This window comes from Cordyceps militaris (genome assembly GCF_000225605.1).
Source record: "Cordyceps militaris CM01 unplaced genomic scaffold CCM_S00005, whole genome shotgun sequence".
Lineage (NCBI taxonomy): Eukaryota > Fungi > Ascomycota > Sordariomycetes > Hypocreales > Cordycipitaceae > Cordyceps > Cordyceps militaris.
Window position 1 is genome coordinate 1,479,579 of NW_006271973.1, and position 21,512 is coordinate 1,501,090.

The 21,512-nt window shown below is 58.0% G+C and overlaps 7 protein-coding genes across 7 annotated transcripts; 4 read left to right on the forward strand and 3 right to left on the reverse strand.

Annotated features, from left to right (window-relative positions):
• Window positions 1-24: 24 nt before the first annotated feature.
• On the forward strand, window positions 25-1,778 carry CCM_06809 (SET domain protein; the record flags this gene model as incomplete). Its single annotated transcript, XM_006671947.1, has 3 exons — window positions 25-561; window positions 623-812; window positions 883-1,778. The coding sequence occupies 3 exons, from the start codon at window positions 25-27 to the stop codon at window positions 1,776-1,778; spliced, it is 1,623 nt and encodes a 540-aa protein (XP_006672010.1).
• A 304-nt stretch (window positions 1,779-2,082) lies between these two features.
• Window positions 2,083-4,341, forward strand: CCM_06810 (exonuclease; the record flags this gene model as incomplete). Its single annotated transcript, XM_006671948.1, has 1 exon — window positions 2,083-4,341. One exon carries the CDS (start codon window positions 2,083-2,085, stop codon window positions 4,339-4,341), a length of 2,259 nt encoding a protein of 752 aa, XP_006672011.1.
• Window positions 4,342-4,889: 548 nt separating this feature from the next.
• CCM_06811 (uncharacterized protein) lies at window positions 4,890-9,511 on the reverse strand (the record flags this gene model as incomplete). Its single annotated transcript, XM_006671949.1, has 5 exons — window positions 4,890-7,836; window positions 7,887-8,719; window positions 8,849-9,060; window positions 9,174-9,256; window positions 9,330-9,511. The coding sequence occupies 5 exons, from the start codon at window positions 9,509-9,511 to the stop codon at window positions 4,890-4,892; spliced, it is 4,257 nt and encodes a 1,418-aa protein (XP_006672012.1).
• Window positions 9,512-10,126: 615 nt separating this feature from the next.
• CCM_06812 (uncharacterized protein) lies at window positions 10,127-10,855 on the forward strand (the record flags this gene model as incomplete). The annotated part of the gene is made up of 5 exons (XM_006671950.1): window positions 10,127-10,145; window positions 10,190-10,288; window positions 10,377-10,495; window positions 10,582-10,641; window positions 10,718-10,855. 5 exons carry the CDS (start codon window positions 10,127-10,129, stop codon window positions 10,853-10,855), a joined length of 435 nt encoding a protein of 144 aa, XP_006672013.1.
• A 1,461-nt stretch (window positions 10,856-12,316) lies between these two features.
• CCM_06813 (DNA mismatch repair protein) lies at window positions 12,317-14,887 on the reverse strand (the record flags this gene model as incomplete). The annotated part of the gene is made up of 1 exon (XM_006671951.1): window positions 12,317-14,887. The coding sequence occupies one exon, from the start codon at window positions 14,885-14,887 to the stop codon at window positions 12,317-12,319; it is 2,571 nt and encodes an 856-aa protein (XP_006672014.1).
• Window positions 14,888-15,385: 498 nt separating this feature from the next.
• CCM_06814 (6,7-dimethyl-8-ribityllumazine synthase) lies at window positions 15,386-16,056 on the forward strand (the record flags this gene model as incomplete). Its single annotated transcript, XM_006671952.1, has 2 exons — window positions 15,386-15,597; window positions 15,672-16,056. 2 exons carry the CDS (start codon window positions 15,386-15,388, stop codon window positions 16,054-16,056), a joined length of 597 nt encoding a protein of 198 aa, XP_006672015.1.
• Window positions 16,057-16,553: 497 nt separating this feature from the next.
• On the reverse strand, window positions 16,554-19,331 carry CCM_06815 (uncharacterized protein; the record flags this gene model as incomplete). Its single annotated transcript, XM_006671953.1, has 2 exons — window positions 16,554-19,023; window positions 19,090-19,331. The coding sequence occupies 2 exons, from the start codon at window positions 19,329-19,331 to the stop codon at window positions 16,554-16,556; spliced, it is 2,712 nt and encodes a 903-aa protein (XP_006672016.1).
• Between the last annotated feature and the right edge of the window lie 2,181 nt (window positions 19,332-21,512).

A 21,512-nucleotide genomic window follows, 5' to 3' on the forward strand; every position in this document is an offset into this window, starting at 1 on the left:
GTGTGCTTCGCATCCATCCTCAAAATGGCGCCCGCCGTTCCCGACGGCGTGGTCATCAAGCCGCACTCGACCAGAGGCCGCGCCCTGCACGCGACCAAGACAGTCGCAGCCGGCGGCGTCCTCGCCGTCTTCTCGCCCCTCATCCTGGTGCCGTCGCTGTCGCACCTCACCATCGTGTGCTCCTTTTGCCTGCGCGGCGTCACGCCGCGGCCGTGCTCGCGCTGCCGCGCCGCCTACTACTGCGACGCGCAGTGCCAGGCGGCCGCGTGGTCCTCTGGGCACGCCGCCGAGTGCGCGGCGCTGACGGGCGCCATCCCGCCGGCCAGGAGGCGCCGCGAGATCCCCGCGCCCGTCCGCGCGCTCGTCCAGCTGCTGCTGCTGCTGCGGAGTGGTGGCGGGCACACGCGCGACTTGCTCGACGGCCTCGAGGGGCATGCGGCGCAGAGGAGGCGCGCCCCGGGCTGGGCCGACATGGAGTTGATGGCCATGGCCGGCTGCGCGTTTGCAGGGATGGAGACGAGCGAAGGGGCGGTACGGGAAGCGGCCGAGATACTGTGCAAGGTGGGCTTGGACGGCTGCTGGACGGCTGCTGGGGAAGAGAGATGCTAATTGCTGGCTTTAGCTGCAAACAAATGCCTTTCACAGGTTTGATGCCGACTTGGGGCACGTCGGCATCTTCCTCGAGCCTACACTGGCCATGGCCAACCATTCCTGCCTCCCCAACGCCTTTGTCCAGTTTGTCGGACGGACCGCCGTACTACGCGCAGAGCAACGCATCCAGAGCGGCGACGAGATTGAGATTTCTTACACAGGTATATATATAAGCCCCCACCCCCTGCACACCCGCCTACTGCACCAGTTCCAGACGCTGACGCTGTCAAGACTACACGAGCTCCCTCAGCAAGCGCCAGGCCGCGCTCGCGCCGTACCATTTCGAATGCCGCTGCCGGCGCTGCACCCAGGACCTCTGCGTCTACCAGGCCAGCGCGCACTACCGCGACTTTGCCCTCAACGACGACAGCGTCCTCGGCGACGGCACCAAGCTGCAGACGCACCCGGCCGTGAGCACGCCCGCGCCGCAGGCCGTTGCGCGCGCGGCGGCGGCGGCGCTGCACTTTGAGCCCTTTCCCGCCGCGCTGACGGACCGCCGCGCGGCGCTGGCGCAGCAGCTGGTCGGCTGTCGCGGCCTCATCGACGCGGCGCTCTGGGCCGTGACGCCGCTGCCGCAGACGCTCACGGAGCTGGCCATCTACTACGGCCACAAGGAGGATTTCGCGCGGGCGCTGGCCGTCGCGGCGCTGCTCGCGCGCGACGCGGACCCGTACCGCTTCCCCGCGCCGTTCCACCCCGTGCGGGCCAAGAACCTCTACCTGCTCGCCAAGCTGCTCTCCAACACGGCAGCCGAGACGGCGGCGGAGGAGGGCGGCAGGGCCGTGCAGGCGTCTGCGGCGGCGGCGGCCGACGTCGGGACGAGGCTGCGCGACGCGCTGCGCGACGTAGACCAGGTCTCGCTGGCGCAGATGCTGCTGCTCATGGTGCTCGACACGGCGCCGCCGCCGCACCTCGCCGCGTGGGAGCTCGCGCAGCAGGCGCGCGACGTCCTGGCCATCATCGCGAAACTCAAGGGCCGTGAACAGGAGCTGAGTCTGATCCGGCTGTGGCGCCAAGACCCCAAGAGCGACAGGGCGCAGGCGTTTTTCGAGTATGGTGTCGGGCAGCAGCTTGATATCCTGGCCGACTTGGGGCGGGATGTGCTCAAGGAGGATTTTGGGCTGTAGACTGACGATGCACACGACAAGATGTGGTTTCATATGCACCATGTCTCATTGAAATATTCGGAACCTAAAAATACTATATTTTCCGTCTTAAAATAGTCATGTACATGTATCACTATGATTGTGTCCATGTACACAAGCTTTGCTACTAAAGCGGGGCCGGTCAAGAACCCGATCTGGAGCTTTCTATTTTTTCTTGTCTTTTTGCAAACATCATACATCAACAGCAAGCCAGATTTCCCATTGTGCGCCATTACGTACATCCTTTCCCAATAGAATTGCCGGCAATCGCTACTGTCCACAGTCCATGCTCACATATCTACGCGAAATCATCAAACAAGCCAAAACCGTCGCTCGCAGCCTCCTCGGCCTGTCCCTCGACGACAGCGGCACGCCGGGCACCACCACCCCAGCCATGGCCTCTGACGACGAGAACAGGGCGGCGGCACCAACCGCCAAGGCTGCCGGCACCGACGATGCCGCCCATCCGAGCAGCAGAAGAAGCAGTCTGAGCCTCAAGCGCACCAGCCCCCACGACGGGCACGACGACGACGACGGCGACGAAGCCGCCGCCGCCGAGAAGAAGCCCAAGACAGACGACGACGACGGCGGCAGCGAGTGGCAGACCATCAGCCGCTCCGCCAAGAAGAGCAAGAAGCCGCCGCGTCCGGGCAAGAACTACCCCGCCATCACCTTTTCCCCCAACGCGCGGCTGCAGTCGCGCATCGGCGTCAGCCACCTGCGCGACCTCGTCACGTACATCTTCGCCGACGGCACCGGTCCGCAGTGGTGCGCCGTGTCGCACCGGCCCGCCTTTCGCAAGATTGTCGCCCTCATGGTGCCCGGGCTGGAAGAGGCCATGTTCCAGCCGGGCGTGGACCTGGCGCGCTTCAACGAGACGCGGGACGACGATAGTGCTGCGGCGCCGCCGTTGCGGTCCAAGGAGCAGCAGCATCACGAGTCACCAGACGACTACTACCCGCGGGCGCTCGTAAAGGAAGACCTCGCAGAGGCGCTGCGGCCGTTCGCCGACATGTTCCCGCAGCTGTGGCCGGTCAAGACGCCCGGCGACGACCGCCATGGCAAGATGCACTCGCCGCTCGCCGCGTTCCTCACCGCGCCCGCGCCCAAGGACAAGCAGCAGGGCAAGCAGCAGAATGGCGGCGTCAAGCATGCCCGCGAACCGTCCGGGTGGAAGAATGAGCGCACGCGCATCACAGAGTACCTCGCCACGGCGTCGGAACTCGCTGAAAACGGGTACCTGGTGCACCCGGCGATGATGGCCGACGACACGGCGGCGGCGCGGGACGCGTTTGTCCTGCCCGAAGGATGGGTGCGCACGGCGGTTGACCGCCTCCAGGACGGGGACGTGCCCGAGGCCGAGGTCGAGCACGGCAGCGTGACGGCCGGCCGGACGGTGCTGGCGATTGACTGCGAAATGTGCCTCACGGGCGCCGACGAGTTTGCGCTCACGCGCGTCAGCGTCGTCGACTGGTGCGGCGACGTCGTCCTCGACGAGCTCGTGCGCCCCGCCAAGCCCATCACCGACTACCTCACGCGCTTCTCGGGCATCACGGCCGAGATGCTCGCGCCCGTCACCACGACGCTCGGCGACATCCAGGCGCGCCTGCTCGCGCTGCTCACCCCGCGCACCATCCTCCTCGGCCACTCCCTCGAGTCCGACACCAAGGCGCTGCAGCTCACGCACCCCTTCATCGTCGACACCTCGCTCCTCTTCCCGCACCCGCGCGGGCCCCCGCTCAAGTCCTCGCTCAAGTACCTGGCGGAAAAGTACCTCGGCCGGCGCATCCAAAAGGGCGGCGAGGCCGGCCACGACGCCGTCGAGGACGCGCGCACCTGTCTCGACCTCGTCAAGCAAAAGTGCGAAAAGGGCAAGGCCTGGGGCGCGTCCGCCGCCCAGGGCGAGAACCTCTTCCACCGCCTCGCCCGCGCCGGCACCGCGTACAAGGCCCAAGGGGGTGACGCCGCCCGCGGCGGCGCCGAGCTGGGCAAGACGAGCGGCGCCGTCGACTGGGGCGACCCGGGCAAGGGCTACGGTGGCGGCGCCACCGTGCGCTTCGGCTGCCGCTCCGACGAGGACGTCGTCGCCGCCGTGCTGCGCTGCGTCCGCGGCGACCCGGACGGCAAGCAGGTCCGCGGCGGGGGCGTGGATTTTACGTGGGCGCGGTTCCGCGAGCTCGAGGCCCGCCAGGGCTGGTGGAACGCGAACCGGCCGGGCGGCGACGACGGCCGGCCCGAGGAGCACACGGGCGAGGAGGGCGGCGGCGACGACGTCGAGGCCTGCGTGCAGAGACTGACGCAGCGCATCGCGCGCATCCACGACGCGCTGCCGCCGTGCACCGCGCTGCTCGTGTACAGCGGCTCGGGCGACCCGCGCCGCATGGCCGCGCTGCAGGCCATGCAGGCCCAGTGGCGGAGAGAGTACAACACGCCCGGCCGCAAATGGGACGAGCTGAGCGTGCAGTGGACCGATGTCGAGGAGCAGGCGCTGAAGCGGGCGGTGCAAAAGGCGAGGTCGGGCATTGGCTTCATCACGGTCAAGTAGACGGGGTATGTGTGCGGCCATGCTGTAGAGCATGGGAGAGGCATCACGGACATGAAAAAGAAGAGAGACATGGCTGCATGCTTGGCAGGGATATATACGGCGGTATTGATTCAAGGAATGCACATCATGTCTACGGAAATAGAGGCGGCAAGGCATTGAAGTAATCTTTATACTCATGGCCAATAACCAGTCTTGGCCTGGAACTTTGCCCAGATATTATTAGAGTCCAACCAAGATGAACCTATATAGGTCCCAATTTGTATCTCTCCTATGAGAGCCAATATCCAATAAAATAAAACCAAAACCAATGTACATTTTGTAAAACCACGCATGCCGCTAAAATTCAAATAAACAAATAAAATCAATTTCGCAATCCAAATCCCTTCGTATTAACTCGGCTCTAGCCATGCACATGTATGCTTTTAATGTCCGTATGTGGTGTGGTGGTGGTGTGTGGTGTGTGGTGTGTGGTGTGCGTCTGCGTGTGTGTTCTATCAAGAAAATCGTTCATCACGTCTGGTGGTAGAAGAGACATTAAACATTGGGTGCTAGTTCGTCTTGGGCACGCCATTCTCATCGACAAGTTCCGCCGCGCTGCTGTGTAGCCCAGCCCGAGGGTGCTTTGGATCGACTCTACTAATCGCGTGCTGCGAAACCATGCCATAGCTGGCTGGACGCTCATTGCCCAGATCCACAGTGGTAAATCCGTCGCGGTACTCCATCGAGGACATGGACGATAGGCGCTTTTGAGATTTGGTCCGCTCAAACGGCAGGTTGGGCAACTTTGGCGGGCCAATCGAAGGTGAGCCGGGAGGCTTTTGAGCCTGCTCGGATCTGTCATCTTGAACGTGAGATGAGCCCGCATCTTGCGAGTCCACGACGCTAAGGGACGGCATGCGGCGGTACGAAAGGTTGGCTGAATCGCGTTTTGAACTCTTGCGAGGGATATCAGGTGCATCGTAGTATGTAGAGTCCTGGCCATCATCCTCATCTTCGTCGTCACTCGATATGGGACTGACAGGTGTCGGCTCCCCAGGCTCGTGCTCATCGTCCGAGTCGCGAGCCTCTCCTCCCGTTTTTAGCAGCGCAGTGCTCGGTTTCGGGGCACGGTTGGGCTGCAAGTTGTCGTCTTCGTCTTCATCGTCGATGGGGCCATTTCTAAGCACGCCAAGAGCGACAGGAATGCCCTCAGGGGGTGTCTCGTCCCCAAAGCCTGCATTGCGGGCCATGGCAGGCGGCATCCGGGAGCTGCGAACGACTTCGAACCCCTTGCTCTTGTCTTTGCTCTTGCCGCCCATCATGTTGCGGAGCCAACTCGTAGCAGTAGCAATGGGACCAGTCGGATCGGCGGGTCCTGTGCCAAGTTTGCGACCGAGGCCATCAGAGTTGAGGGCCGGGCCACGGACACCATAGTAGAAATCGACTTCACGCGTAGCATAATCCGGCCTGTTTGGTACAGCATTCAGGGCCGCGGTGGCGGTGCCTGGTGGACCAAATGCCGTTCCTGGTGCTATAGGCGTGGCACCGCGCGAAATCTCGGTCCCAGTGTCGCCAGCCTCACCGAGCTGGCCGGGTGGTTGCAAAAGACCGGGTTGGTCAGGAGCAAAGTGCCCCGAAGCCGGTTCTTGCGGTGAGTTCTCGTTGGTTGACCGGCGTCTGCGAGGTGGACGATAATATGGGTCAGCAGCTTCGAGAGCGGCGAGGGTTGGAGGCTGGCCAGGAGGTGCATGACTTGACCGCGCGGCGGGATTGGGAGAGGGAAGGAAAGAAAAGGTGCTTGTCTCGCCAGGTGTTCCCGGTAGGTACGAAGCTGGGCTCTCTGCAGGTCGGTGGTGAACGTTAGAATAGACGTCGATGCCGTCGAGAACGGAGCTGCTGCGGTGCCTGTGTGCAGCCATGATAGTTCCAAGGCTGCCACCTGAGCTGCTTCGCACTCGTCCATTTGCTGGCATGTATCCTGCACGGTTGGCTTTTTCAGTATCAATCATAGCCGCAGTAGAGATCTGGCTAGTCCTCGACGGAATCGGGCGATGGGATTCGCGCTTGTTGAGTTGTCTCACGCCAAAAATCTTGGAAAGACCGCCTCTAGTAGAACCAACAGTGCTATCCCGACCAGCACCCATCATGCGGGCGACGACTTCGAGAATGGTCTGCAGAGCACTAAGGAGGAAGCCGAAAATGAGGACACCGCCATGTATAACGAGGATAGCATACCCTATCCAGCCCTTGGGACCTTCCGTGACACCGAGGCCAGGCACAAAAGCAACCATGAGTAGAATGGTAACGAGTCGCAGGCAAGAAAAGACGGTGTGATATGCATTCATCGAGGTAGGCGACTGGAATGGCTTCACGGCGTTGAGAGTGAAGATTTGAATGACTTCGCAAATGGCCAGAATGACAATCTGGGCCAAGCCGCTCGGCTGCACAGCGCCGATGGCCAGGCCACGGCAAAATTGCAGCACAAGCGGGATGAAAGCAAAGGTGGCGGCTTCGTCGGAGTAAGTATTATAGAGAGGGCCAAAACGGAGCACAGTAGGTAGGTCGTCGAATAAAACAGACTTTGGTCTTGTGGTGACAATCAAGAATAGCAAGTAGGTAGCAAAGGCAATCAGAACGACCAAGGTCACACAGGCCAGGACAACGCAATACACTGGTGCGGAACCGGCAATCACGAGCTGGTAAGCAGAAAAGCTGACAATAGGTAGCAGCATGTAATTGTAGAGGATGCGGACGACGTTGCCGATGGAAAAGGGTATGTTTTTGGCGCGCAAATCCTCCTCTGCGGTCTTGGTCGAGCGGCGATAAATCCATTGGATGAGAAAGCCAAGCTGCACAACGACGGCAGCAGCGAGTATAATAACGCAAAGCCAGACCATCATGCCGGCCCAGATGTCCTGGTCGTCAGCCATGCCGACGAGTTGCCCCATGTGCTGTAGGCCATATCTGTTGTCGAGGTGTGTTACATATATGCCGTCGACGACGTTGCGCCAGCCGGGCTTGTCCGTGACAAAGCTCTCATTGAACATGATGGTTGACCAAGCGGCCTGGCTTACAATAGGCTGGTAGAAGCCGGGGTAGCCGATGCTGAGAGCGCCAGTCAAGACGGCGAACTGAAGGTACTGTAGGCAGTCGCCAAAACCTGGAGTTACCAATCTCAGCTGATCGGCATCGCGGCCATAGTTGGAGGACCATTGGAAGATGTCGGTGGAACCCCAGGGACTAAAATTGCCGGCGAAGATGACAGCGAAGCCGCAGATGACGAGAATAACGAGGGGCATAAACTTGATGACGTTGCGATTCGAGCCGAGATCCGGGGTAATGGTGGAAGATATACAGCCGATATTCGTGGCTTCTTGGTCGCCGTAAAGCATGAGCAGCGTGGAAGAAAAGGAGGAGAAGGAGTAGGAGGATCCAAAATCGTGAGTTAGGTTCACGTATGAAAACGAAGAAAGGCTGCGCGGGAGAGTGGTCATGGTGAGGTTGTTGGGAAAATCGCTACATGAAGATTAGCAGAGGATCTTGCGAGCATAATGAGTTTAACATACATTGGTGATGTGTTGAAGTAGGGACCCAGAGGGCACTGGCCGCCGTTGAGGCCCTGCGAGCAGAAGAAAACACGCTCGTTTACCGGGCGATAAGTGAGAACGTCTACTCTGCGGAACAGTGTGGTGGCATTGTTGCCGTTGGCGCTGCTGATGATCTTGCCATTCGTCTTGCCGTCGTCTTTCCAGTAGATGGGATCCTGTGCCATGGTAGGGGGAGGATTCGTGGTATCTTGGGCGCCGGTGACATTTCCCCAGACAACGACCTCGAGCATGTGTCTGGGGTCGGTGGTGTCGAATCTGGCATCGGCGTAGACGGGCCGCCATTGCAGCTTGTGGGCGATGATGTACTTTTCGTCGAGACAGTTGGTGAAGGGGATGCGCACGGCCGAGACGGGAACGGCAGCGAGTAAAAGCGCCATCAAAGCATATACAAAGACGACGGGGGTAGACATGGCGCCGGTGAGCTGGCGCCGCCGCGAGCGGGCCTTGTGTGTCAAAGTTGAGAGCTCGAGGGCGAGAGGACGAGGGTGGCCGTCGGCACAAGCGAGGCTGCGGCGTCGGCACGGTTGCGTCTCTAGCCGATGCCGTTGACGATGCGAACCATGCTGGCAAGCTGTGTGGGCGCGAGGTGAGGGCGAGTCGGGCGTGGTCGGGCGGGCCACACCAGACTGTGGTTTTCGCATCATGGATCGATCAGTCGGTTTGGATGTGGTCGCGAAAGCAGCCAGTGAGGCGAGAGCGGTTTGGGCGCGGGTGGCGACGCCCGCGAACAAAGAAGCAAAGAACGAAGCCGGCAAGGAATTGAAGGCTGGGGTTAGAACAGACGCATCATTCTAGAATGCTTCGACGGGGGCGGTCTTCTGCGAGGCAAATGGCAATATTCGGTTCGTGTTGGGTTTGGTAATGGCGGGTAGGCAAAAATAAAACTGGGCAAACGGCGACGGATTCGGACTCGGGCGGACGGGAGGGATGGCGTAGAGAAGCGAGGGGGGCTTGACGGTAGGATGATGAAAAATCAATACAGCGGCGAGCGAGGGTGTTGAATAGAAGAGGACTGCCAATGAAGGAGGCCGAGAGCAAAAGATGGTGATGGAGGAGAGGAAGAGGAGATGATAGGCTCGCGGGAGCCAAAGACGTGGTGCGGTGGTGGTGAGCAGAGAGATGGCCCAGGCAGCTGTTTGGGTGGTTTTTTTTTCCCAGCGATGCCAGGCTCGGCGCTGGCCAAAAAGAAATAGGTGGAGAGCACATATTACAGTGAGCAAGGTACCTTAGTACCTTAGTACCTACCTGTAGGCAGGTACCTTGAAGTACCAAGCACCATGCCTGTAGCAATCGCAATCGCACCAACTCCATCAATCTGCCTCGTCATCCTGATATTAATAATAAACCCCAATCCGAGGCAGTTCGTGAGTTGCTCTCCAGTACTCCGTATCGACGGCCCACTGGCAGCGGCCGCCGACAAGACGTCGGGCGCCGCCAACGAGGCCCAAATCATCAGGGAATACGTGGCCGAAGAGCTCTTGGGACGCCATCATCCGCGCGGTCGCTAGGAGGGGGGCGATGCTCCTCCTACTGATATTACTGGAAATGAAAGATGCACCTCTTTCTGCTGTCGTCCCGCGCATGGCTGGCTGTCAGATGCGCGCCGTCCATCTTCGACCTACATGCATATTGGTCCAGCCAGCCACTACAGATGCCTGCCTACAGGGAAATATGCAGACTGCTGCAGTGGGTGTAGACGCGCTGTAACGATCAAGGCAGGTACCTGGGGGTACAGCGGCCGCCTGCCTGCTGTCAGCGTTCTAATGTTACCTGCAAAGCTGGGTATCCACGAATTGCATCTGCAATACAATGGAATACATACAATTGAATACCACATGGTCTGATTCATCTCCCTTTCTCCCCAGACTGCGTCATGTCTCTGCCCCCCGTGCGACGCAAACATGTTGTGTTCTTGTTTCTGTAACAGCGTCCGAGCCATCAGTATTCGTACCTACCTACAGGTAGGCAGCATCACCAACTCAACTCGCTAATAGTCAGTCCGTTATCCAATTTATCATTTATCATGGCCGAAACTTGTCTTTAAAATAGCAAGACATAGCCCACAGTACAGGGGATGGGGCCCTGGTCCGTCTGTTGGCATGGACAGAGCCAATCCTTTTCCGCTGCCTTGCTGCGCCGCAACACCAAGACTGGGGCTGTGCAAGCTTTCAAGACAGGTTCAAGATGTTACCGCCGGCATGACGAACCAACGAGCTTGTGCGACTCTCTCTCCCCCCTGCTTCGGCTCCTGTTCATTTCAGGCCTCGCAAAGTTGGCAGCCCGCCCGCGCCGTCACCCCGAGCCCGTCCGCATCTTGGGTCTGTCGTCTCCGCTCTCGGCCGATGGCACTCAGTACCATGGTCAATTTATCACCATTTTCGGCAACATTCATCCTTGTTTTCGGCAGCGAATAACCCTCTTCCAACATTGTCCACAATAACTACCTAGGCTTGGCTCCCGACAAGCCCTACTCAGCCCTTGACCGAACCACTGCACTAAGCCACCCCCTACATGCCGCCGCGCACGCCGGATACACCACTCTGAGTGAACTAACGTTACGTGTAGCTGTGAGAATCAATTACTAACAAGGGATGTCTAAACGTATGCCTTACACTCCCTTGTTGTCCTGGCTGAAACTGGAAACAGTTCCTAGTTAGTCGCGGGTGCCTGGCCTGGCCTGCCTGCCGACGCGTCAAGGCGAATTGTCTCCCATGTACTCTGTATATCAATCAACTTATCAAGACGCCCTAGTAGTTCGGTAAGTAGTCCATCCGCATCTAGCTTCCTAGCCCTTGCCATATCGGCCCATGGCCGGCGAGAGAGGAAAAAAGTCTCAGATCGTAGTTACACCAGCCTCACTCCTTCCCTCTCCCATGATTCCCACCCACCACGATAAACAGCACCACAACAAAGCCCTTGGAAACTAAAACCGGGTTATAAATATCACAGTGATCCCTCGGACGCCATCCAGCGCCACCTCCTCCTCTCCACCGCCCAGCTCCTGGGTATATACGGGGGCCAATCAACAATGGCCCACTGCTGGATACGAGCCGCTACTGCACGCCATCTACCGCTACAACTTCTCGCAGGGGACGCCAAGAATCACGGGTTTCAACCATGTCGATAACTCGATAGAAACGCTGTCGCCAGGTCCCTTGCTGCTGCGAGGCTAACTAGGCTGCGAGTTGAGCTTGATTCCGGCATCCAGCATCCAGCACGGCAGTCGTGCCCTGATCCGATGCGCAGGCCATCTATCTACGAATATGTAATTCGTACAAGGGCCATGTCATCTGCCAAATCCCGTGTAAGCAGACACCAGCTGAATCAAACCCGCCCCCCACGGACACTTTTCTACCTAGTTACATAGTGGATGGCTGCCAGCTTATGTATCAGTCTGTCGCAGATTGACTGAGGCGTTCCGTAACCAGTTTGGCGCCCACCACCCACTGACAGCTCCGGTCACGTTCCTGTCGCTTAATTTATACCTTCATCACCGCTACGACTTGTTTCGACGTCGATACTTTTTTGTTGTGCGTGCAGGGTTTGGACTTTTAAGCCAAACTTCAAACTGCCATAATTTTTGCCATGTATTCTTTTTCCCGTCATTGCCTTGTACATCGTCGTTTAACTAGGGCACCTCAACACTCGCTCCCGCGCCACATGCACCCCAGCCTTCCCCGACCACCCCGACCAACAGCAGGCGCGCTACCGCTACCAGCTGCACATCTGGCGTAACCAACACGCTCATAGACAGAGCTCACACGGAAATCGGCCCATGGTCGCCTAATTCTTCGCACAGCGCTATTCCCCGTGACGCGGGCTCCGCCATCTCTCTCTTTTCTCATAATTTTTTTTTCTTTTCATCAAGGTTAAAATGCGCGCACAGCACCCTCACTCATCAGCCGGGAACGAAGCGCACTTTCGTGGAGATGATGCTCGGAAATCTCTCCTGCGGCTCTTGGATCTTGGTCCAGCACCCCAAGTCGTGTTTGATTGGGACACCCTTTTCTGTACCCAAATTCTCTCAACCACTGTCTCCAGCTGACACATCCTCTCATCACCGCGTCGGCTATCCTCGCAGCCCAAGACAACGAACAGTTCAACTTGAACAATGAGTACGCATAAACGCTCGAGACGGCTTCCGACTCTCACCGCAGTAAACAAGAGCAACAAGTAGCTATTAAATCCTCCTCAGCTATCCCTAACGTGCTGTGAGCTTGCCACCACCCGCTTTCATCTGCCCATCTCGCCACCCGTCTACGCCAAACTTTTCCAGTTCCATTGAAGAGTAAACCGACATTGTATATCATCTTTGTAGCTCCGTTTCTAAATACCAGCCAGTGTTTTCCACAGCAAAAATCAGTTCTCATATCCACTCCTCCCCTCTTTCAAGCCCGACAGAGCCGCCTCGCACACTCTTCCAGCCGCGCCGCCTCGCCTCCCGTCAAATCCCGCAGCCCCCACGCCAGCGTCCCGCTGCGAATATACAAGTCCAGATCCCTCTCCAAGTCCGTCCACAGTCTGATATCCGAAAAGCTGACACTAGCCGTGACGAGGATGCCCCAAGTCGCCAAACTAGATGGTATGCTTTCCAACGGCAGGCCGCCATCCACCAGGTGCGGCGTGGCGTGGCGAGTGTGTGATGCGGACTGGACCGGCGCCACTACATCTGGGCTCTTTTGAGCGCGGCGTCTCTTTGGCTGCGGATGGCTGTCCACGCTTTCCGCGTCACTCATCTCCCAATCGACCAAATTAGTCTGCTCCAGCTGTGCCCTGCCACGGTCGCCATATCTCATGTAGCTTATGATGCCCCTTTCGGGGGCAGCGGCATCTCCGTGCTCTTCGTGTTCTTGCCGCCGCGGCAGGAGCCGCCCCATAGTGGTGGTGGTTGTGGTCCGTTGCCTCGGCAGACCCAGCCTTGGCGCTCCCGATGCCAACACGCCCCTGCCTTGATTCACCTGGTCGTTTCTTGTACCCGGCAACGCTCTTCTTGCTCCTAGTCTTTGCTGTTGTTGCTCGCTTCTGCCCCGGGTCTCCTTGACCGGGATGGCACCGCTCTCCAAACTGCTGCTCGAGCTGCTCGCCGGCGACGGCTGTCTTCTACTCTCCGATCCCGCTCCGTACAACGAACCAGGCAGCACGAACCGCGATTCCTCCCGCATCGGGTCAGAAGGCGGCGGCGTGCGCAGAATCGGCAGTTGGTGGGTAACCTGTCGCCGGGCGGCCTCGTGCAGACCACCACCTCGTGTTTGTGGAACCGGGCTGGCCGATGCTGTGGCAGCAGGGCCGCCGCCTATACCAGTGGAGGGCACGTCTAGGACACGCTGATGGATCAGGTTCTGGATACTCCAGCTCGTGCCATGAAGGTCGCTCAGACGGGGACCCTCGCCTGGGCTGCTGGCGTCCTCTGACGAGGGCGAGCCGTGGATGCCAGCCAGAGTGTTGAGCGTGGTGTCAGGCACGTCGTGTAGGGGCATGCGCTTCAACGCTCCGTTTAATACTATCCCTTCTATAGTTCTGCTCGTCTCTTCGGGTTGTGGTCTCTCGGGTGTGGCTGTTTCGTCTGTGGCTATTTCGAAATCGGCCCCCGTCGGCTGAAAGTATCGCTCAATGCCGCGTGCTGGCTTTGGCGTAGTGTCTACAAAGAAGTTGGTTTGCTTTTTCGGGCCCTCCTTCGTTTCCAACAGGCGTATTTCCGGAACTTCCACTTCAATGATCCGAAAGTCCGTCTCCTCATCGGTTGCGTTGCTGTTTGTTCGCTGCATATTGACTTTGCACGCCGTTCGCATCTGCGCCGAGACGAGTTTCTCCGTGGCCGGTGCCAATGCACTATCCGTAGACATCCCAACCAGCTCTTGGCTAGTTTCCTTTATTCTGGAGCTTCCCAGGGCGGCAGCATTGCAGTAAACCATGACACACAGCTCCTCAAACGTCCGTAGCAGAGCACCCGCCTCGGCAAACATCACCTCGTCCTTCATCGTCGCCACGTTTACATCATATCTTTCCAGCGGGCAGCGAATTTCGAGTAACAACAGCGGCTTCTGCACAGTCGGTAGTCCCCGCTGCTGCCAGTGTTGCTGCACCTTTGTCTTGAACACCCCCACGAGCGCCTTTCCGATGCCCGTGGCAGAGCTGATGGGTCGACCGTTGACCGATATAAAGGCGCCCTTGCCTGCCACAACCCTCTGATCGCCGTCCACTGCCGGCAAAAAGGCTACCAGCGTAAACGCGCCCGCACCGTCCTCCGCGCTGGCGAACCGGTGCGTCTGTCCACTCGCCGCCACCGCCGCCCCGAAGACCTCCAGCACCGATTGTGTCATGTCCCTGTCCCTTGACTGTCCCAGCCTGCACGTCTGCCTCTCGTCGCCCAGTACCTTGAACGTGACCCTCAGTGCCGCATCCGCCAACACGTAGGCCGTCAGCAACCCCTTGATCCTTACTATCGTCTTACTCCCCTCCTTGAGCAGCATCTGCCACCGCGGCCGCAGGCGGGCAAACAACCCCATGACCTGCACCGCCGTGCCCGTCGGCGCGGACACTGGCGGCAGCCTTTGCTGCTCAACACCGGCCTGCTGAAGCTGGACGCGCGCCGCCACGGGCTCCTCGGCTGTCTTGGTGGTTACCTGCACCGTGGCCGCGATACTGTTGATGCTGGCGAGTGCCTGGCCGCGGAAGCCGAGCGTGGCTACCCGGCCGGCTGTCAGCTCATCCAGCGTGACCAGCTTGCTCGTGTGTGCTGGCCGGCCGAGGCTGTTCAGGTCGTCAAGGGGGATACCGCGGCCGTTGTCGCGCACGCGCACCTGGTCGAGGGTGTTGGGCGCGATGGCGATTTCGACGGTGTCGGCGCCGGCGTCAATAGCATTGTCTAGGAGCTCTTTGACGACGTCGTAGGGTGAGGTGATGGCGGCGGACGACCCGATGAGCCGGGCCGCTGCTGCACTGAGTTGGGTGATGGGCATTCTTCTAAATGAACATTATTTGATATGGGCCGATAGAGTAATATTTGACCAGAATTGTAGGGTGTTTGCCTTGCATTGCTCGTGGCACGTCCAGAACGTTTGGATGCCAGCTGGCAAAGGATGAATGCCAGCTGGCAGGTCGTTGGGCCTATTCGACGCCAGTCCAAGTCAAAGCATTGTCCGTCCCATCTTCCAGTGACTCCGTAGTACCTCCAGTTGCAGAGAGTAGTAAGAACTAAATCCAATTCCCTTTTACTGCCGAAGTTGACAAGTCTAGCTTACCAATGTTCGCCTGGAGCTTAGAGAGTTGCCCCGCCCAACAGCTGCCCCGCGACCCGACCCCTCCATCATGAGGCCTCACAAATCGCAGCTCCCGGCTAAGCCAACCACTACAACAACAACAACCGCAAAGTCTTTCGCGCCTCTGCATCGGCATCTCTCCCAGCAACGCCAGTCTCGGACTCAACATCTCAGCAGCCCCCCCCCGCCTCCCCCATCATGCCCTCCACCTCCCTCAAGGGCCCGACCCCCCAGCAGCACGACGGCGCCGGCCTGCGCATCGGCATCGTCCACGCCCGCTGGAACGCCACCGTCATCGAGCCGCTCATCGCCGGCGTCCGGGGCAAGCTCCTGGAGTGCGGCGTCAAGGAGTCCAACATTGTCGTGCAGTCGTGCCCCGGCGCGTGGGAATTGCCAATCGCCGTCCAGCGGTACGTTCGGTTCTCGTTTGTCCCTTGCCACGCGCCGCAGAGAAACTAACGCAACCATGCAAAAAAAAATATAGCTTATACGCTGCTTCTCAGGTCCAGTCCACGTCTGCCGGCGGTGCCTCTGCCGGCGACCTGCTCGCCTCCTCAACAGCTGACCTGTCCGCCACCGCGACCACGTCGGCGTTTGACGCCATTATTGCCGTTGGCGTGCTTATCAAGGGCGAGACGATGCACTTTGAGTACATTTCCGAGTCGGTGTCGCACGGCCTCATGCGCGTGCAGCTCGACACGGGCGTCCCCGTCATCTTCGGCGTGCTGACGGTGCTCAATGACGCGCAGGCCCTTAACCGCGCCGGCGCCGACGGTAAGGGCCACAACCACGGCGAGGATTGGGGCCTGGCGGCCGTCGAGATGGGCGTCAAGCGCAGCGAGTGGGCTAGCGGCAAGATTGAGGGCTGAAAGTTAAGGAAAATAATAGTAGAGCACATTTATCAAGATCTATTCAAGACACATTGTAGAATCCACATAACAGTGGTATTAGATTCGAATTAATCCTATCACCACCCTGTTAAATATCTCCCACAAGTCTATCATGCAACATGAGATGCGATTTTGCAAACATCAAAGCCGGAACTGCCAGCTTAATGTCTAAAATAGTATGAAAAAGTAAGTCGCTTCCCAGTAAATAATAAAAATTAAATCCAATCTCCCAACGATCCTGTAAATGGCTGGAAAATCATAAACCAAAAAGAAAGGGTGGTTTACATGGAAATAAGAGGTATCCCAAAAAGAAACATGAAAATGACATATAGAAAAAATGATTCAACGACTCTCAATTCTGTGTAGTTTTCAAGGGCGTTGTCGACGTTTCGTCTTGTATATGCAAGAAACAATCAGATCCAATAAATGTGGTGGGTGGAGGAAATCTGACGCTTAAGACAGCACTCAGAAGTGGCTTAGATACCAGCAAGCTGCTCGTTGGTAAGATCGCCGCTGAGAGGCTTCTTCCGGTGCCATAGAGATCGCTTGTTGTCGCGCTTCGCCTTCATGGCTGCCCAACCAGACTCGTCGTCGTCGTCGGATCCCTCAGACGCCTTCCGGGTTACGGTGAGAGACGAACGGCTCTTACGGCCATCAGAGACCGTCAGCATGATACCAGAAGGATCACTATGCGGGCTAGGCTTCGAGGACGGCACGGCAAGTTGAGACACTGCTCTGTAGCGGCCAGGAAGTCCAACGTTGCTGCGTTCCGACGGTGCAATGGAAGGAGTATATCCCATGCCGCCAGAAATGGAGCCATGGGTAGAACCGGCATAGCCAGGAAGATGGCCCATGAGCTGCGGTGGAGGCTGAACCATGCTCATGGTGCGCATATTGGGATCGAAGCGATCCATCATCGGTTCCAAGCCTATGACTGATTGGCGTGACGACAGGTTACCCATGGACTGGGTTGCACCATAGAGGCCCTGCTGCTGTTGCATAGGGTAAGGGTTGTTGGGCATCTGAGGCATCTGAGGCATCTGAGGAATCTGCGGCATCCCTGGAGGGGCTTGTTGGTTCTGGTTCATCGCCATCATCTGCATGAACTGCATCTGCATTTGCATAAATTGTTGCATCTGCTGTGTCATTTGCTGTTGTGCCTGGTCCCCAGAGCTCATCCCAGGCATCATATGCCCGCCACCCACGCCATTCATGCCACCCTGACCATACATCATCTGGTGAGGGATACCTGTCATAGGATCATACCCACCAGGTCCAGCTTGCTGGTACATGTTTGGCGGCATAGGTCTGCCAGCATCAATGTTGGGACTTCCACGGCGCATAGCCCTGGAACGTTCCTCATTGGCGATGACACCGACCAGGCCACCGGGGTGCAGCAGGCCCTGGCTGTTGCGTGGGCCCTCGTGGAAAGAAAGCGATTCTCGGACGGCCGGCCTGTGGATGGACGCACCCACGAAGGGGTCCTGTGGGAGGTTGCGGGCGAAAGCGGGGAGTGTCGAGAGTCGTCGGTTGGCTTGGTTCGAGGGAGCGTCACCCATGACAGACTGAGGGCGAGAAATGGATGGTTGATAGGATGCTCGGAGGTTCGGGTTCGAGCCTGACACGTGCAACATGGTCGGGGGCCTGTTCTTAGCAGGGAACCCGTGAGCCTGAAGAATGGCCAGGGGGACTTCGTCGTCCTCATCCTCGTCGGAGACGCCGGAAATGGGGTTTGCTGGGTTTTTCATTGTCGACAGCTGTGGAGCGCTCAGCGTCGCGGGTAGGTTGGGACGGGCAAGGGGAATTGGAGGAGCGGCATGCTCTCCAGTAACCTTCATCATTTGCTGGCGGTAGACAGCCATGTGAGCCTCCTGCTTACGGCGCTGCTTCACTTGCTGTCTGGACTTCTCAGCGTCGTCCTCGTCGTCGTCATAGTTGATTTCGTCTTCGTCATCCTCTTCTTGCTGCTTGGGTGGCGGAGTGGGTGTCACATGCTCAGCGCTTGAAGCAGGGCCAGTTGTCTTTGGTGTCATGCCTTGCCTCTCCTTGTCCTGCCTGTACTTCTCGAACTCGGCAGGGGTCATGACCTTGTTTCGAGGAGGGTGGGCGGTGCGCTGGCTGATGTATCTGTGGTTGTTTTTGGCGAAAGAATACGTGCGGCCCTCAAACAGGTTATCCTCCTTGTCCTTGGTGAAGCTCTCGGCAATGGTGACTGGTTTGCGGACAATGGGATCGTCTCTGGGCTGTCGAGCGTAAAAGGATTCGGTAGCTGACAGTCCAACGCCGGGATTAGGGTGGTTGAGGAATTTCATGGCAGTAAACGAGTCGCGGAGGAGCTTGGCGTCTTCGTCGAGGACAGGAGAAGGGGTGGATTTCTTGTATTCGATGGGGTACGTCGGGGTGGGCGTCGAGTCTGTACGAGAAAATGGCTCTGAGATGGAAGCAGGCATGGTGTTATTTCGGGCCCCCGTTAGGGACCTGGGGTTCGAGGACGTTTCGCGGACAGTGTCGAGACCCCGGCCAGAGAACATGGCACCAAAGTCACCACCAAGGTCCAGGGCTTTTTTCTCTTCAGGGGAGCTCGGGGTGGCGGGTAGCCGAGCGGGTTGTGTTGGGACGCTGGCAGAACCCGTTTGTATTGTCAAAACGGGCGGCAGGTCGGGAACAGCGGGTTCATCTCGGGGAGGCGGAACGGACTGTTTTTTCTGCCCTCCAAAGGACCAGGTGCGAGGAGCCTTGAACAGCGAGGTGCTGATGGACTTGGTCGAGGCCCCACGACCAGGTGAATCGTGTTCTGGGGGGGTAGGAGCCTTGTTCGCATGGCGGGCCTCAATAGGCGAGGAGTTGGCATGCATGTCGGCGGATGAGGGTGCAGTTGATGCATTGCTGTGGCGGGACGAGTTATCGGTCGAGGTGGCCTGCGTAGTATTCGAAAGGCCGCTGCCGCTGATGAAATATGATTAGCATGAGAAAAAGGCAAGACTAGCGCGATCATCTCGGCAAGTCACTTACCGGCTGGTCTTGAAGTCGGCAAACATGTTGTCCTCATGGGGGTCCTGACCGGGCTTGAGGAGAGTATGTTGAGGGGGTCTGGGTATGGCCATCTTGACGCCACCATCGAACGATCTAGTGACGGTGTGTGTGTTTCGCTCTAAAACCTTGAATGAAGGCTGGGCGGGAGCGTTGAGGTCGACATTTTCGAGATTATCGGCGACAGACTTGCGCCGGCTGAAGGCGCCGGAGAATCGAGGCATTGGGACTTTTGCAAGAAAGATGCACCGAAACTATTCGCACATAAAAGCTCGGTGCAGGGAAATGGTCAAAGAAGGTCTGCCCAATCTCGCAGGAGCAGTGGTTTGTTTTTGTCTTTTTGGAACCTTTTGTCGTCGTAGGCGGACGGGGCGATACGAGGTCCCACAACGCGGCGTAAAGGCGATGGCGCAGCCAACGTCGAAGCGTCGGGGCCGTTTAGGGAGGCGCTGAAGAAGCGACGGAAAATAACGGCGATGCTCGCAAGCCAAAAGTGACGTCGAAAACGATGTGGGATTCTGAAGTGAGTAGAGAAGCGGTGTTAGCCAAACAAATTGCAGTTTCTTTATTTTACTTGACTTTTGCCGCGACAGCAAGCGTGAGTAAACAAGCAGGGGCCGGTTGGAGGGCTTTTGGGTGAACTGTTCGAAAGCAGAATCTCCGAGACAAGCGGCCAAGGTGGCTTTAGGGACGTGGCAGAGGTATGCTGGTGGAGAGAAAGCGTGAAACTTACATCGACTAGGCAAAGAAATCTGAGACTTTGGATATAGCAATGGCTTAGTTGGGGTATTCAGTATGCAACGTATGCCAAAAGCCAAGAAGCTCGTGTAGATGGGTGCTGCGGCGGTGCTTGATCGTAACCCGGGAGGTTTCTTTGTTCGAAGAGAGCTCAGGGAGAGAAGCAGCGAGCGACTGTTTGGGTTGTCGGTCGAGAGTCAGGCCTGGCAGGGTCCTTTGTCTAATTCCTGTGCACTGAGGTTGACTGTAACTAGCGAGCGAGGGCAGGAAGACGCGGAGCCCAAGAGGTTGACTGGAAAAGAAGAGGAAAAAGAGTGGTGCGGATTGGGCAGCGTAAACGGGCAGGTGGACAAGAAAAAAGCCGTTCGAGGTTCAGGGACCGTGGCGTCGAGAAGAGAAGCGGAGATATTAGCGGAGTAGACAGGCCCTCCCTGGTATACTGGAGGCGAGAATTCAAAAGGCGAAACGTTGAATTAAGGAAACGACAAGGAAAGGAAGAGGTTCGACAGGGGCGCGAACTCTTTTGGGGGGGAAGGGCCGCAACGAGTGTGATGAAGAAGGGTGGAAGAGGAAGAAAAAAAAGTGTAGAGACCGCGAACGGAGAGTGAGGGAGGCGCTGAGAGCGTGGGCAAGGTTTTAGCGGCCAGGAGAGAGCGGAAGCAGGCGAGACACAGAGGCAAAGGCGCAGGCACACAACACACCTGGGACTAGGTGGGCAAGACAGCAGACGCAACGGGCAACGGGCGACACGAAGCAGCGGCGGCGGCGTCATGGAGCCATCGAGTTTTAGTTAACTACTGGGTTATAATTTAGTTTGGTACAAGTGGTAATACGGTGGCCCCGTGGAGGTACCTTGTAGATTCATTATTACCTTGGTACCTTAGTAGTAGTTATTTGGCTATGCCCAGATGGGTAGGGTCAAGGGGCCAGGCGGCGGGCTAATATTAGGTACGTGTTTACCCAGGTACTCCGTACTTGTTGTTTCGGGCCCAGAGGTGAAGAATAACATGTACCAGTATGCTTGGTACCAGCAACTCTCATGGTGGTGGCGGCAAGATTCATGATTCAGCCAAACAGGCTCGCTGGCTTGCTGGATCGCTGGCACGCAGAGGACAGAGGACAGGACAGAGACCCAGCGGCCTGAAAATAGCAATCCCTTTCAGTGGGTATCAGGCTATCAGCGGCCAGCGCCGACACAGCCCCCTGCCAGGTCATTGGATGAAAATAGAGGACGGACAGACAGACAGTAGTTAGGCGAGGTAATCTGTACTCGTCTTCCATGTAGCTGCAGTTGCGAATTGTTGCAGCACTCAAAAGACTACCTACCTAACGTTAGACGCCGAGGTCCAGTTCTACACACGCACCTGCGAATCACTTGGACGGGATTTCAGTGTCTTGTGCCCTGTGCCCAGCAGGGGTGTTGCCGGTGGTCCCGCGACCTTGCACTTACCTGTAACCCAGCTCCTACCACCCAGCCCATCATCCATCAGTAACCCAACAGCCAAATCAAATAATAGGGATTTTGTAGCCTTCCCAGGCTCGCGGAGGCCAGAAATGGGCTCGACAGAGAAGCTCCACCAGCCACCGGACAGGGGTTGGCGACCCGCCGCTGGACGGGGCGCGCGAGCAAGCGAAGAAGAAAAAAAAAGTCTCCTGATATTACTACG